At 39.2% G+C, this 14,586-nt stretch overlaps 1 protein-coding gene across 1 annotated transcript in view; it reads right to left on the bottom strand.

The window, feature by feature from the left end:
* Positions 1-5,934, bottom strand: part of rxraa (retinoid X receptor, alpha a) — a 158,218-nt gene extending 152,284 nt beyond the window's left edge. Inside the window, exon 1 of the mRNA XM_040000601.1 lies at positions 5,793-5,934. Coding sequence (XP_039856535.1) covers positions 5,793-5,823 — 31 coding nt within the window. The 5' untranslated portion in view covers positions 5,824-5,934. The remainder of the gene's footprint in view (positions 1-5,792) is intronic.
* Positions 5,935-14,586: the final 8,652 nt, after the last annotated feature.

The following is a 14,586-nucleotide window of genomic DNA, read 5'->3' as shown; positions in this document are numbered from 1 at the left end:
GAGAATCTTTACTTAGCATCTTTATTCTGTAAAAGAAAAAAAGTGAGCTTTTAGTTGGTTGCAGAATGTGAGCCATGTGAACAGTCAATTTCTAGTAAGACCTACCCTGCATTTCTTTTTTCTCTCCCCCCCCCAAAAAAAAAAAAAAAAAAAAAATCTGATATACACTGTTTTCCTTCTTCAAAGCCACTGTGATATCTCACTATTGGATACATTGCTATGACAGTTTACATTTGCATTCATGGTCATGGGCTTTGAAGATCCTCTTTGTCAAATTTATTGACAATGACTGTACTGGATGCATTGTTATAATGTTTTTTGCATTCATAAATACACATTTATATCAAGCTCAGGGTGATTTGCAATAACTTTGATCATTCTTTTTATTATTTGGAACCAAAGTCAACAGTGAAACGCATATAGTACTTTGATTTATGACATCACTTTAAGCCTCAGCTATACAGATGTCATTTTGCTAACAAGCTAAACCAGAATGTTGAGCAGGGTAAACATTATATCTACAACATATTACTATTTTCAATGTAATCATGTTTACAGGCTGTTATCGCTGCTGTTGTACTTTTGTGTAACTGGAGTTTCTTTCTTTTTTTTTTATGACAAAAAAAAAAAAAGCTTTGCGAGGTGCGCCTCAGAAAATCATTAACAGGCTAACTGCAATGTTGAGGTGCTGTGGCAAGTTAGCTGCTCTAACCCTCTCTAACCTGCCTTAGCTCTTGCCGCATGCTTTCATTTTTTTTTTTTAAATATTTTGAATAGTTATGTAAGCTAGCCGGTGCACACTGATGTATTTTGGTTTATTTATTTTACTAAGATTATCTTGATTGTCACTCTACAGATGTGATAGTGTTACTAGACATGCTGAAGACAAATAACTATAATGTTCTTTTGGTTTGCTTTTTTGAAATGGTATAATATTTTCATTCACCACAGTCAGGTTTTCTTTAATGCACGGACCACATATTTATCGTCAAACAAGTAAGTACAAATTTCCTTTGAGGTGAGGTTAGCGTGAAAGGAAGGAGGGAGTGTGGGGCAGACTGAGGCTGCAAGGCAGCAATCACACAAAACACATTTGGAGATCATTATAGAGCCAGTCATGCTGAGTGACTCCAACAGACTGAAACACTGCTTACAGTGTTTAAAGTGGATTTGATGAAAGCTTTCATTCAGTCCAGCTCATTAGTTTGAGCCTTGGATTGTACACATTCTGAGATTACTCACTGTGGGCCTGCGCTGAGCCGCCAATGCCAGAGGGTTTACTTTTCATTTATTTCTACATAAATAACTCAGTAGAAGCACAAATCTAAAGCAGAACACCTAATATGTTCAGAAAGCATAGCACATGTCCTCAACATCACTCTGCTGTTTGAAAAGCAATATGTGGGTAGCATTTCAGGCAACTCTAGCAAAAAAAAAAGCTTTCACTGCCAATGTTTCACCAAGCCTATATTAGAAATAATTTAAAAATGTGTAATAATTTGAGCAATCCTATTGAAAAGAATATTGTTAACCTGCTGGTTATTCACACAAGTTGAAGACTTGTAGCCGACCATATGGCAACCATTGGCTACTAGGCAAAAATGTGTATTCCCCAATCAGCTGTAAGCGGTTGCTTTGCTAAAGCGCTGTTCACGTGGGGCGAGAGACCTGTCACTGACCCTCTGGTCACCACCACCTTGGGAAAAAAATGTTTTCCGCAACTAGCAAGTGGATTGGAGTTGCTGGTTGTTGTGGTTGCCGATAGCAGCATGGAAGGCGCAAACACTCACAAACTATTTACCTTCAAAGTAAAAGCTTTTTGAAATGTATTTTGTTGCAGGGGAGAATGAAAGGCACTGCTTTTACTTTGAAGGTAAGTTGTCACTGTTTTTGGTCTGAGGGTAAATGGTGAGTATTTGCAAAATTCTGACTAAAGCAAAGATTTTTTGTTCAACTTTTGCTTGTCAGTAATAAACAAATATCCACTTGGAAATTCTCTTTAAACATTTCCACATGCAGAACTAAAGTATCAAAAATACCTTAGGGCAGTGGTACCTTTAAATACAGACTTTGGGTATTTGGCCCATAGCTGGTGAGTTGACTACCTCTGTCTCTGATTCCTGTACACGGTACTGCATCACTGTGCTATAAGAAACACATTTTCCACCATTACCTTTAATAGAATTGAAAAGCCTTAACACAAAAGGGTTTAAAGCCAGACGCTATTAACATCCACTTCAGAGTAGTATTGTTGTACTTTCCTAGAAAAACATGGCTCCCAGTGTTTCTGAGAATCTATTGAAATTGTGAATGTAGGCATACTCTGAGTGTACAGGGTTGTTTGAGTTACTTCAATCCTTATAGATACGTGGACCAATGAAGAACAGGGCTGTAAATTGAATATAGAGTCTCAATCAAAAGTTTAAGACCACTTGAAAAATGGCAAAAAATCAATAACATTTTGCATGGCTGGATCATGAAGAAATGTGCTGTGCATGAGCATGCAGTTTATTGAAAACAACACTTAAACTGAAACAGGCTGTTTTACAGCTGATCAAAAGTTTAGGACCACACCTCCAAATAACCCATACCCCATTGTGTACTGTAGCCTTGTCCTGTTGAAAAACCCAGTCGTTACCACACAGACGAGGGCCCTCAGTCATCAGGGATGCTCTCTGCAACATCTGGGCATAGCCAGCAGCCGTTTGACACCCCTACACCTCCTGAAGCTCCATTGTTCCACCGAAGGAAAAAGGACCCCAGACCATTACGGTGCCCCATCCACTGTGGCACGTAGAAAACATCTCAGGTGGGATCTGCTTGTCATGCCAGTAACGTTGGAAACGATCAGGACCATCAAGGTTATTTTTTTTTCTCATCAGAGAATAAGACTTTTTTTCCACCTTTCAATGTCCCATGTTTGGTGCTCTTGGTGTCCAAACAGTCAGTTCTGTGGCGTTCAAGGAAACAAGACCTTTGAAGACGTTTTCTGTTTGTGAAGCCCTTCAGTGTCAGATGCCATCTGATGGTTATTGGGCTGCAGTCGGCACCGGTAACATCCTTAATTTGTGTAGAGGATTGTCTGGTGTCTTGACGGACAGCCAGTTGGATCCTACGGTTCAGTGCTGGTGAAATTTTTTGGGGTCTTCCACTTGACTTTTTTGTTCCATAAGCCTCAGGATCATTTAAGAAATTCCAAATGACTGTCTTACTGGGTCCCACCTCAGCAGTGACGGCGCACTGCAAGAGACTCTGCTTATGCAATTCAACAACCAACCACGTTAAAAAAGGAAATTTCTTTTTTTCCCTTTTCCATCAGAACGTCATGACAGTGAATCCACATTTTTGGATAGATTTGGTCTTTTAAAGGCATGTGGTCCTAAACCTTTGATCAGCCGCAAAACGGCCTGTTTAAGTGTTGTTTTCAATAAACTGCATGCTCAAAAAATGTTTTGTCTCACTCCCATTTATTCTTGTTGCAAGTTGAACATTACTTGGAAGCTTGTTAAGATTCAACCATGCACCTTAAACTTTTGATCGGGACTGTATTTAGGTTTTGGACTGTTTTGGAGTGTTGATTGGATAAAATAAGGTGTGCTGTTGGCTCTGGAAGTAAGATTGGCAATTTTAATATTTTCTAATGTGCACTTAAACCAACATATTAATTCATGTTAATGTTCTCTAGAGATAGTTGAAAAAGGAATTTGTTGAAGAATGGATTGCACAACTCTATTACTGAATTAACTGAATTCAATTTTTAAATCTGATGGCTGGCAGTGAGGCTATACGCTGGGAAATTATTCTCACTGCAAGGTCGACATTTAGCTGATGCTCTTATCTAAATGTTAAAGATTGGAGCCATATTTCTCTTTTGTTCTGGTCTCCTTGATGCCTTGAAGCCTGTGTCCGAAAGCATTCATGCGCATGGAATGATGCAGTCATTCACCAACATGGCCCTAGGCCCTTACGGACGGAAGACAGAACAGGCTCCTGTCTGACTCAGCTCAGGTCCACACAGTGGGCTGTCAAAAACCATCATCTTCATACACTCCTGCAATCAATACCTTACAGCCTCCTGACAGAGTGTGTTAGTGCAACACACTCCTGTTTATTTCGTACTCTTAACCACAAAGAGGCTCAGTAAAAGGATAGCGTGGCAAAGGATATAAGAGGGAACAATAACATTTTTAGTGACAACGCAAAGTCTGTTCATTCCTACTTTGTTGGCAACAGTGACAAAAAACAAATCAGAGGGTTTTGCAACAGCGAAGTGTTGAAGTTATTTCACAAATTCCCACAGTTTGGAATTATTTAATGCTTTTTGTCCATGGCGCCACATAAATGCAACATTTATTTTCTCTTGCCTGCTAAAGTTGCAAGCAGGGATATTTTGCAAATGTTACAAGTTGTTGCAACAATTCTTGCTCAAAGTCTGTGATTTATAGCTCAGAAGCTGAATGCTTAAGCCTTTCCAAAAAGTTTTGACATAGGGCTCAACTTAGGAAGCTCTGGACAAGTCTATACAATAATGCTATTTGTGCTACAGCACAGTGCTTCTTGAGCTTTAACTGTACATCAATGTACACTCGCAAGAGAAGAAACACATTAAAAGCAGTGAAGTTAAATATGCTTTAATTCAATTACATTTATGCATTTTTTTGTTGCTTATTGTGAATGAAAAACTACACCAAATAAAATCAGCTGAACTTTAAAAACCTTGACTTTAGAGTGTTGAAATATCTATCTCTGGAGGACTGTTAGTGCTGAGGCACTGTTGAACATTTTCACAAATTTAAAGTTAGCAGTAAGTTGATGTAATTAAAGCAGAGCTTTGGCTGATGAATAGCTACAGTGTCCTCATCTCAAAACATTACTTTCAGAATTTGCAAATGCAAAACTGAAGTATATTCATTTTGTTAAAGATGCACCAGGAAAGCCAGAAATGAGAATGAAGATTTTTGACCTTTCGCCTACAGTACAAATGTCTCTATGGAAATTATATGTATGAGGCAATCAAAAGTACAGCCATGGAGTTTAGTCTGTATAGTGTAGCCTGCTGTCAAAGTTACCATATCTGTTGCAACATCAGCTACTTGTGTTCCAGGGCTACACGCCAGCTTGCCCTTAAAACACACACATACAGTGAGATGCACACACATACACACAGACACACAGGAACACACACAGACACACTTGCAAAATCAATAATCTTCAGTCTCACTTGACAAACAAGCACACCAGAGCCTCTCTGTGGTACGAGGGTTTTCCATCCTGCCAAGTCTTGGTTCCAAAACTTGTGTATAAAGTTGTATCTTCTTTTTTTTAGATGTTAAAAATCCAAAAGTTTCCTTACAGACTTGTGCCCAAACTCAGCTTTGTTCCACAAACAGGAATAGAGTACAGATATACTGTAGTAGCTCCAAGTCAGACTTTCACCTTTGAACTACAAAGACTGTGTAGGGCTCAGTGCCAAAACAAATACATTCTGTCATTTATAATTACTTTCAAATCATTATAAAATCCTGCTAGAGGTTTTAATGACTTTGAAAGTTTTTGTTGAAATAGTGGTCAGAATTATAATTAGGGCTGGGTCACATCAGATTTATCAACAAACTTAAGACAAGAATTTTGATAAGGAATGCATACTATGCATAGACATGCGTTTCACAAAAAATAAAACAAGAAGAAAAGAGTAGTATTGATATGCCAAGCACAACTCTGCATAGCAAAGGAAACTCTATTATTGCTAATAAACTGTGATGTGTGATATATAAAACCTCTGCTTGACTCACCCATGCTAACGTCCAGAGAGAAGGGGTCCATAGTGAGCTGTCTCTGCCAGACAGACTAGAATTCTGTCTTCCACTCTCAGGTGATAACTTGTTCTGGAGATCAGACAAGGTCTATGTATGTCAGACTGTTCTCTCAACAAACTCTTTTTTAATCTTTTTTTTTTTTTTTCCTGGCTAGCTCACTTGCAAAGAATGGACAGTCCCCTGATGCAGATCAATCTGTTTAGAACTCTCCATTCTGGGCATTAGGAAATCCTGGCTTTCTTTGAGTCTAAAGCAATCGAAAGAGAGCAGTGCATGGCTAAACTCCTAAACAGGACTTTCTCATGCTTGCTGGTACCTTCCAGGACAATGCCACTGGTGATAGGGGTTTGTTTTTACTATTTTTTATGCTTCAACACCACTTTGTGCTGCGCATGCCATCATACAAGAACACAATAATGAATATTATCAGGGCTTCACACACTGGTGATGCATGCTAATTTGTATATATATAAAACCATCCTGGTACTACAAAATGCAAAATCCAAAATGCAAAAAAACCCCCCCAAAAAAACGAAATCCCCCCCAATGAACAATTAACAAAGACTCAAATAAATTAATAAAAAAGTTTTCAAATATTGCTAATATTCAGTTTCACATCAAAAGCTACACCTTATATCGAAAAATAAAATTTCCACCATTAAGGCAGTGGACAGGTCATTTGTCAAACAAGTTTGCAGTCTTGGAATGATATGTAACATCATTCCATCATATAAATTGTGGCACAAGGCCATGGACATGTATGAGCCTATTTGATGTTTAGACATCTCAGGGTTAGCAGTTCAGTCCCTGAACTGTAACGGCCCAGTTCAATGAGCTTATTGTGTCTTTCTTGAGTTCTTTTTCATTGTTACCGTGTTCATTTTCAGAACTAGATTATACTCTAAATCAAGGTAGTTTTTCCTTCCTTCCATCAGTTTTGTCATTTGGGTCATGTTCATCCCAGCAGTCACTTAATCCATAATGAATTTGCTTTTAATATTTGAGAGTCTTGCTATGTCAAAACCTATTCGCTCTCAACATCCATAGAGGTGTACAGTTAGATCCACCTTTTTACCACTGTACACCATTATCAATATGTGACTGAAGTCCAGACTTTTAACTTTTATACAAGGGATTTTACAAAAATGTTGCAATGTAATGAAGTTTAGGCATTACATAAATTCCCACATTTTTTAAGGCTCAAAATTAATTGGATACACTACCATAATTTTAATTATTGGGATTGTTTTAATATATGGATGAAAATCCTTTGCAGTCAATGAAAATGCTCTAATCTCTGTTAGGACTTTCCTAAAGCCAACATTAGTTTCTGCTTGTTTGTAGGTCTTTCTGCATTAAGTTTTTCTATGTAATATGAAATTGAAAAGCATGCTCCACAGCTGAGATCAGATGGTTGACATGGCCACTGGAGAATATACAATCTCTATGACTTAAGAAACCCCACATTTACCCTCTTCTCCATGCTTTTTGCTTCCTATCATTCTGCTACAAGTTATTCTCACTTTCATCCTCCCAAGTAATTTTTAGATGGATACAGGTTCTGTGAAGATTATGTGTGTGTGTGTGTGTGTTTTCTTGTCAATTGTCAAGTCTAATATTGTTCATCTTGTTCTTAAGTGTAATCAGTGGTTTGCCCTGATATCTCTTTGCGCTTCATATTTAAAATTGCAGTTAAAAATCTATATAATTCAGCACTTAAGATGTTTTTTCTGCTTCATTTCTCATGAAAAAACAAGTCAGGAAGATTCACCTATAATACTGCTAATTAGTCAATTGTGCGATTGTCAGCAATTGTCAGTAATTGGCCAAAAGTGTTTTTAAGCAATTTAATCCTAAGTGGATTGTGTAATTAAAAACATTTTGTGATATTCACATATTCACAAATGTCCTATACTTGTCAATCAAAGTATAGATGAATACAGTGGGGCAAAAAAGTATTTAGTCAGCCACCGATTGTGCAAGTTCCCCCACTTAAAATGATGACAGAGGTCAGTAATTTGCACCACAGGTACACTTCAACTGTGAGAGACAGAATGTGAAAAAAAAAATCCATGAATTCACATGGTATTATTTGTAAAGAATTTATTCGTAAATCAGGGTGGAAAATAAGTATTTGGTCACCTCAAACAAGGAAAATCTCTGGCTCTCACAGACCTGTAACGTCTTCTGTAAGAAGCTTTTCTGTCCCCCACTCGTTACCTGTATGAATGGCACCTGTTTGAACTCATCATCTGTATAAAAGACACCTGTCCACAACTTCAAACAGTCAGACTCCAAACTCTGCCATGGCCAAGACCAAAGAGCTTTCGAAGGACACCAGGAAAAGTATTGTAGACCTGCACCAGACTGGGAAGAGTGAATCTACAATAGGCAAGCAGCTTGGTGTGAAAAAATCAACTGTGGGAGCAATCATCAGAAAATGGAAGACATACAAGACCACTGATAATCTCCCTCGATCTGGGGCTCCACGCAAGATCTCATCCCGTGGGGTCAAAATGATCATGAGAACGGTGAGCAAAGATCCCAGAACCACACGGGGGGACCTGGTGAATGACCTGCAGAGAGCTGGGACCAAAGTAACAAAGGTCACCATCAGTAACACACTACAACGGCAGGGAATCAAATCCCGCAGTGCCAGACGTGTTCCGCTGCTGAAGCCAGTGCATGTCCAGGCCCGTCTGAAGTTTGCCAGAGAGCACATGGATGATACAGCAGAGGATTGGGAGAATGTCATGTGGTCAGATGAAACCAAAGTAGAACTTTTTGGTATAAACTCAACTCGTCGTGTTTGGAGGAAGAAGAATACTGAGTTGCATCCCAAGAACACCATACCTACTGTGAAGCATGGGGGTGGAAACATCATGCTATGGGGCTGTTTTTCTGCCAAGGGGACAGGACGACTGATCCGTGTTAAGGACAGAATGAATGGGGCCATGTATCGTGAATTGTGAGCCAAAACCTCCTTCCATCAGTGAGAACTTTGAAGATGAAACGAGGCTGGGTCTTCCAACATGACAATGATCCAAAACACACCGCCCGGGCAACAAAGGAGTGGCTCCGTAAGAAGCATTTGAAAGTCCTGGAGTGGCCTAGCTAGTCTCCAGACCTCAACCCCATAGAAAATCTGTGGCGGGAGTTGAAAGTCCGTGTTGCTCGGCGACAGCCCCAAAACATCACTGCTCTCGAGAAGATCTGCATGGAGGAATGGGCCAAAATACCAGCTACTGTGTGTGCAAACCTGGTAAAGACCTATAGTAAACGTTTGACCTCTGTTATTGCCAACAAAGGTTATGTTACAAAGTATTGAGTTGTATTTTTGTTATTGACCAAATACTTATTTTCCACCCTGATTTACGAATAAATTCTTTACAAATCCTACCATGTGGATTCATGAATTTTTTTTTTTTTTTTTTTTCACATTCTGTCTCTCACAGTTGAAGTGTACCTCTGGTGCAAATTACTGACCTCTGTCATCATTTTAGGTGGGGGAACTTGCACAATCGGTGGCTGACTAAATACTTTTTTGCCCCACTGTATATTCACCATGCAGGGAAATAACAATTCTTCACTTAAAAATAATACAGTTTAAGTATAAAATATTTCATGCATATTCACTTTTAATGCATTTTCAATATCTCCCCTTGCTCCATCCAACACTGCAATATAAAGAACTCATTCTTTAATACTGATAATGTTTGCCATGTGTCTTTACTATACCTTATGTCAAATAATTTCTCTGCTCTTTCATCAAAAGTATATAATTATCTTATAGCTGCTGCCATCAGCTCTACTAATATTTTTTGTAAATTCTTTGTATCCACACTACTGAAGATGCTCCGTATACAATATCTTTGTCTGTCGATTTTTTTAAATGAAACTTACCTAGTAAAATACATATGTGCATGTGGCACGTATGCTAATGATCCAAACCCTGGAACCAGCACCTCCTTGCAAACTTCCGCAGTTATTTTGCTGAAATGCAAATTGCAAAAAATAGAATTTCATTGAGAATAAATATCTGAACATTTTTGGAATAGGAATACCAAAAATTCTATTACATAACATTAAAAAACAAAAGTTGGAGCACACAATAACTGTGATAGTCTGGCCTAAAAAATAAAATCAAAAGTACTCTACTACTTCATATTTTTGGACTATATCAATACCATAAACCAAATTAACAAACCTGTGTCTTTTCTGCAAATTACCAGGCAGCCAGTTATTAATTCACCCCATTGGATGAACTGCCGTGAAAAAACAAACAAACAAACAAAAAACAAAACCCTGATTCATGATGCTACTAAACCATGCACTAACTTTTGATAATTTATTTCATGCCATCCTGTGGTTGATGTGCTATATATTACCTTACCTTTAACGCCCACATTCTGACCTACAGCTTGACTTGGAGGTCACAACCCCTTTGCACGGTCACTGGGTAAATATTTCCTTCCTGATTCAGCAAAGCATGCTCAGCTGGGTGGGACAGACTGGCTTTGGATTCCAGGGGCTGAGCCAGACAGACTTGTTTGAGGAAAAAACACAAAACAAAACAAAAAAGATGATAAAAGAAGCAGTAAAGGCTGGTTGGTTGTTTTCTTAATGTACCAAGGAGTGGGATGATTGGCCCAAGGAAGATCTCTGTATGTCAATTGTCTTAAAAAGCAAGGTCCATGCTGCTTCAATTAATTTCTGGCCTTGAGGGATTCTTGACCATTGCTTGGGGCTCCAGAAGTACACACACACCACATGTGAATGTAGGAAATTTGAAACTGTTTAAACAAATCAGTGAAGAATATCAGTTACTTGGATTCCTGCTGTCATTCAGTCTCTTACCCTGCTGCACAGGCATTTGTCTCCATTTGATTGACTATGTTGTCATTTGCTAAAGTAGGAAGAAAGAGAGAGACATTTCTCAATGTATTAAGACAAAGTACTTGTACATTATTTCTCCTAGCATAAAACCACGCTGCAAAATTATTGCAATCACATGTAGCTGGCTTTTAAGTTGAATACAGCTAATAAGCTATTGGCTGTCTGTAGGACCTCTGACATTTGTGTGAGTGCATGTGGATCTGTCTAGCAGACATGCACGTGTAAAACACAGATGGTCAGATGTAATAAACATGGCCAGTGTTTTTGGCTCACATAAAGGGCATGGCGCTGGGGTTTTATTTCATCACAGCCTTGGGGCATTAATGTGTTCATCCAGACTCTCAAGTGGTCTTTATGAGGGAGAGGAGGGAAGCCTGTTTCCACCTTGTTTGAAATCTTTTTTTTAAACAGGGTGTGGCAATAGGGAAGTGCTGGAATAACGGAGGCCATGGGGAGTAGGGAGGGAATTAAGGTGGCTTCCTATTGGTGCCGGATGTTTGAATAGGGCAATATGACAGCAAGGGCCTTGTGACAGAGGCCTGTTTAGAACCTCAGTTGAGCAGGCTGCACTGTGAAGCAAGTAACCACATCTGTTTTCACTCAAAACAATCAGAGACCAGCACTGCAGGCAGCTTGTGCCTGTTATTAAAGGCTTTCTGGGGCCTGCTGAGGGACGGCCTAGACGCAGTGATTTATCCACTCTTTGGTGAGTGGATGAAGACAGAGTGTGATGTATATGGACATGGAATTCCAATCAGTGTATCTTGCCAGGACACCTACCCTGAAAGCATGATGAATTGAGGCTGTCTTCTGCAACAGTATGAAACTGGTCCTCACATTCTGGATTAGAGAACAGATTTCACTATTAATGGCTGTATGTCAAGATTGTTTTCTGTCATTGCCCATAGTGTCTTACATGGTTCAAATCCAAAGATATGAAGGGTAGGTCGGCAAATCTTTTGACATTCGCTGCTTACTTATTGTTATAAAAGCAACAGAGTGTAAAACTTGCCTTGTGGGGCAGTGTTGCCTTATACATGTGGCCTGATGTGTACATGGCGACACTGCCAGGCTGTGGCTTACTCAGCAGTCTAAAGTTTTTCAAAGCTTGAATAAACAGCTTTGTCTCAGTAACCTTCCAGTTGTCTCTTTTAGACATTTGAAGGTAAAACTCATGGAAACCTAAAAAAAAAAATTGTGCATTTTGTGCAAAATTCTGTGCATTTCCTTAAGACCCGGTCTAGTTCATTGGAATCCCAAAGTGGGCTTTTAAATAATTTGAGGAGAGCCCTCTGGAAGCTGAATAATTCACAGCAGCATGATGAAGTCTCTAGCCAGCTGGGTGTTCCATTAGTAGACTCACTACTCGACAGCTCTATTGCACAGCGGTTCTAGCAGAGGGACGGAGTGCTGGGGAGATGAGTGTGTCTCTGTGAGGGGAGTGTAGGAGAGGGGGGAGGGGGATCATCCCATCCTCACTCTGCCCACTTCAATTACATCAGCCACAGGCTCCACACATCAGAATCAGGCACCGTCTGCCTCTTTTGCTTCAGACAAGTTTGTCTCCACCACACCCAGCACGTGCCAGCCATTCAGCATTTGCTAACCAACCTCAAAGGACCCAGTGCTGGGCATGTGAGGAGAAGAAGAGGGTGGGGGGGTGTAGCAGTGGTGGCGGAGAAAGGTTTGCCCACTGAGCACTTCACAGTGCTGAGTCTTGACATCTAATTCTTCTTGCTATAGAACCCAAATAGACAGTTTTAGGTGTGAAATGGCTGCTGAAGTCAGTAGACCTGTTCTCGTCCAGGTAGTCGCCATCACTGGGAACAGTTCTTTGGGACAGACTGTTGAAAAATGCTGCTGTGGCATCATTACCAGCTTAGCTCATATAAACTGTGCTGCCAGAGGGAGGTATTAAAACGAATGGACATAGCAGATCAAACTCGCTAGCTGTGAGTAAAATCTACTTTCCTCTGAGGCATCAAGGAAAATAGGATTTTCTGCTGGGGATATCTGCCTGGTTACTGTCTCTCCCACATGCCAATTATTTGTGAGCTGGTAACCATGGTTTGAAATGTGATTCAGACATTTATCTCTCAGTGAGTTGCTATACCATACAGGTACACACGCATTGCCAGAATTCCATTCATTATAAGAAATAATGCGGAATTCCTGTGCACCCTGTGGTGCCCTATAGTCATCCTTGTGTTCTGAGGATGGTTAGTCTATCCATTCAAGATATCACTCAGATTAACCTTGCCTGCATTCCCAAGGCCTGTCTCCTTGTCTATACATAAACCCTGTCAACTCTTCCCTGAGTGACAGAGTATGCAGCCTTACCTTGTGCTGCCAACCACCCTCATTCATAACATCATCACCTTCACTTGGCCATGTCACTCCTCTTGTGGGAGAAGGATATCCTCCACCCTTCCCCTCAAGGACAGCTGGGTAATGGTCCTCATCCTGACTTCTAGCTGGGATGCAATCACCTGTCGTTCTTGTTCTGTACGGCACAACCCAGAAGTGAAAGACGATACAAAAGGGGAATAAGTTGTTTTATTGAAGGGAGGCATATGCATTGCAGGGACCTGCAGTTTAGGTTTGACATTACATTAATTATCATTCCACATGCTTATGTATCAGTACTCTCATTTTATTGTACCTTGTTTGTTTTTTTTAAATTATTTTTCCCTTACATGTTTTTTTCTAACAGAGTGAAGCGATAAAATGTGTTTTATACTGTTTCTTTATTATAAAGAAGAAATTGTTGCTTATACTTTTTTTTTATATAAAAAAAGATGTTTAATTGATATTTTATTTCAAGTAAATAAATAAAACTATTGCTTGTTGCTTATACTTTTATTCTAACTGTGGGACCTGGAAAAACTCTAAAGCTTGGTGCAGCTTTCACTTGCTTCTATACTATTTAGTTACTGTAAAAAGTTTGAATTAAAATGAGCCTCACTGAACCACAGCATAAAACTTTTCAGTAGTTGCCTCAAGCTTATATACTGTACCAGGCATGCTGCATGCTACCTGCCAAGCATAAAGCCGAGATCAAAAGAAGCCAGTGTCTAATGATGGTATTCAAAACCTTAGCAAGATGTAGAGATCAAAAGATTATTCCTAGAAGGAAGAGTAGGTATATAGTGGACTTTAAATAATCACATGCCAGAGAAGGCATAGCTGTGTTCCTCTGTGTGGTGTATGTGCAGAGAAACAAGTACAACAAGTTTTATATTGTACATGGCAATTATTTTTCTCCATTTATCTCTTAAACAAAATTGCACTTGCAGAATACAGTTTTTTTTCTTTACATCGTTCTTTAGTTTTTCTTTTTGTTTTGTTTTAGTACCTTTTCTGGTGATGGGTAGTTGATGCCAGACATGGATTCTATAGTTTAATGGTTTATCACTATTTACCAGTAAATTGAAACAATACAGACCATCACCATACAGATCTTCCTCTTTAAGCTGAGGACTCCTGCGTTGTGTAAGTCTAGACTAGACTCTGATTAAAATTTAACATCTGCCAAAGTTCTGTAAATCTTTCATTTTCCTCTGGGGCACAGCATGATGAGTCTAGTGAACACTAATGAACATATAATGAGCTGCAAATAGCTCTCCAAATGGTCTGGTTCCTACACTGCATCCTGTGTCCCTAGATTCATCTCAGCTAAAAAAACAAAAAAAAAACAAAAAAAAAACAAAAAAAGTCAAAACAAGTAAACAAGATTACTTCATCTGATCACAAGCAGAGTGATAGGTGAAAGATAGACAATGGTATGATAATAATACCCAAGATACTCAAGATTTGTGACACAATGTTATATAGCAAACAATCCTTATTTGGATATGACTGAATTTGTTCTCTT

The sequence above is a fragment of the Simochromis diagramma genome, unplaced genomic scaffold (assembly GCF_900408965.1).
Source record: "Simochromis diagramma unplaced genomic scaffold, fSimDia1.1 OVJJ01000596.1, whole genome shotgun sequence".
NCBI lineage: Eukaryota > Metazoa > Chordata > Actinopteri > Cichliformes > Cichlidae > Simochromis > Simochromis diagramma.
The sequence above is the reverse complement of the archived record's forward strand: the minus strand, read 5'-3'. Positions and strand labels throughout refer to the sequence as shown.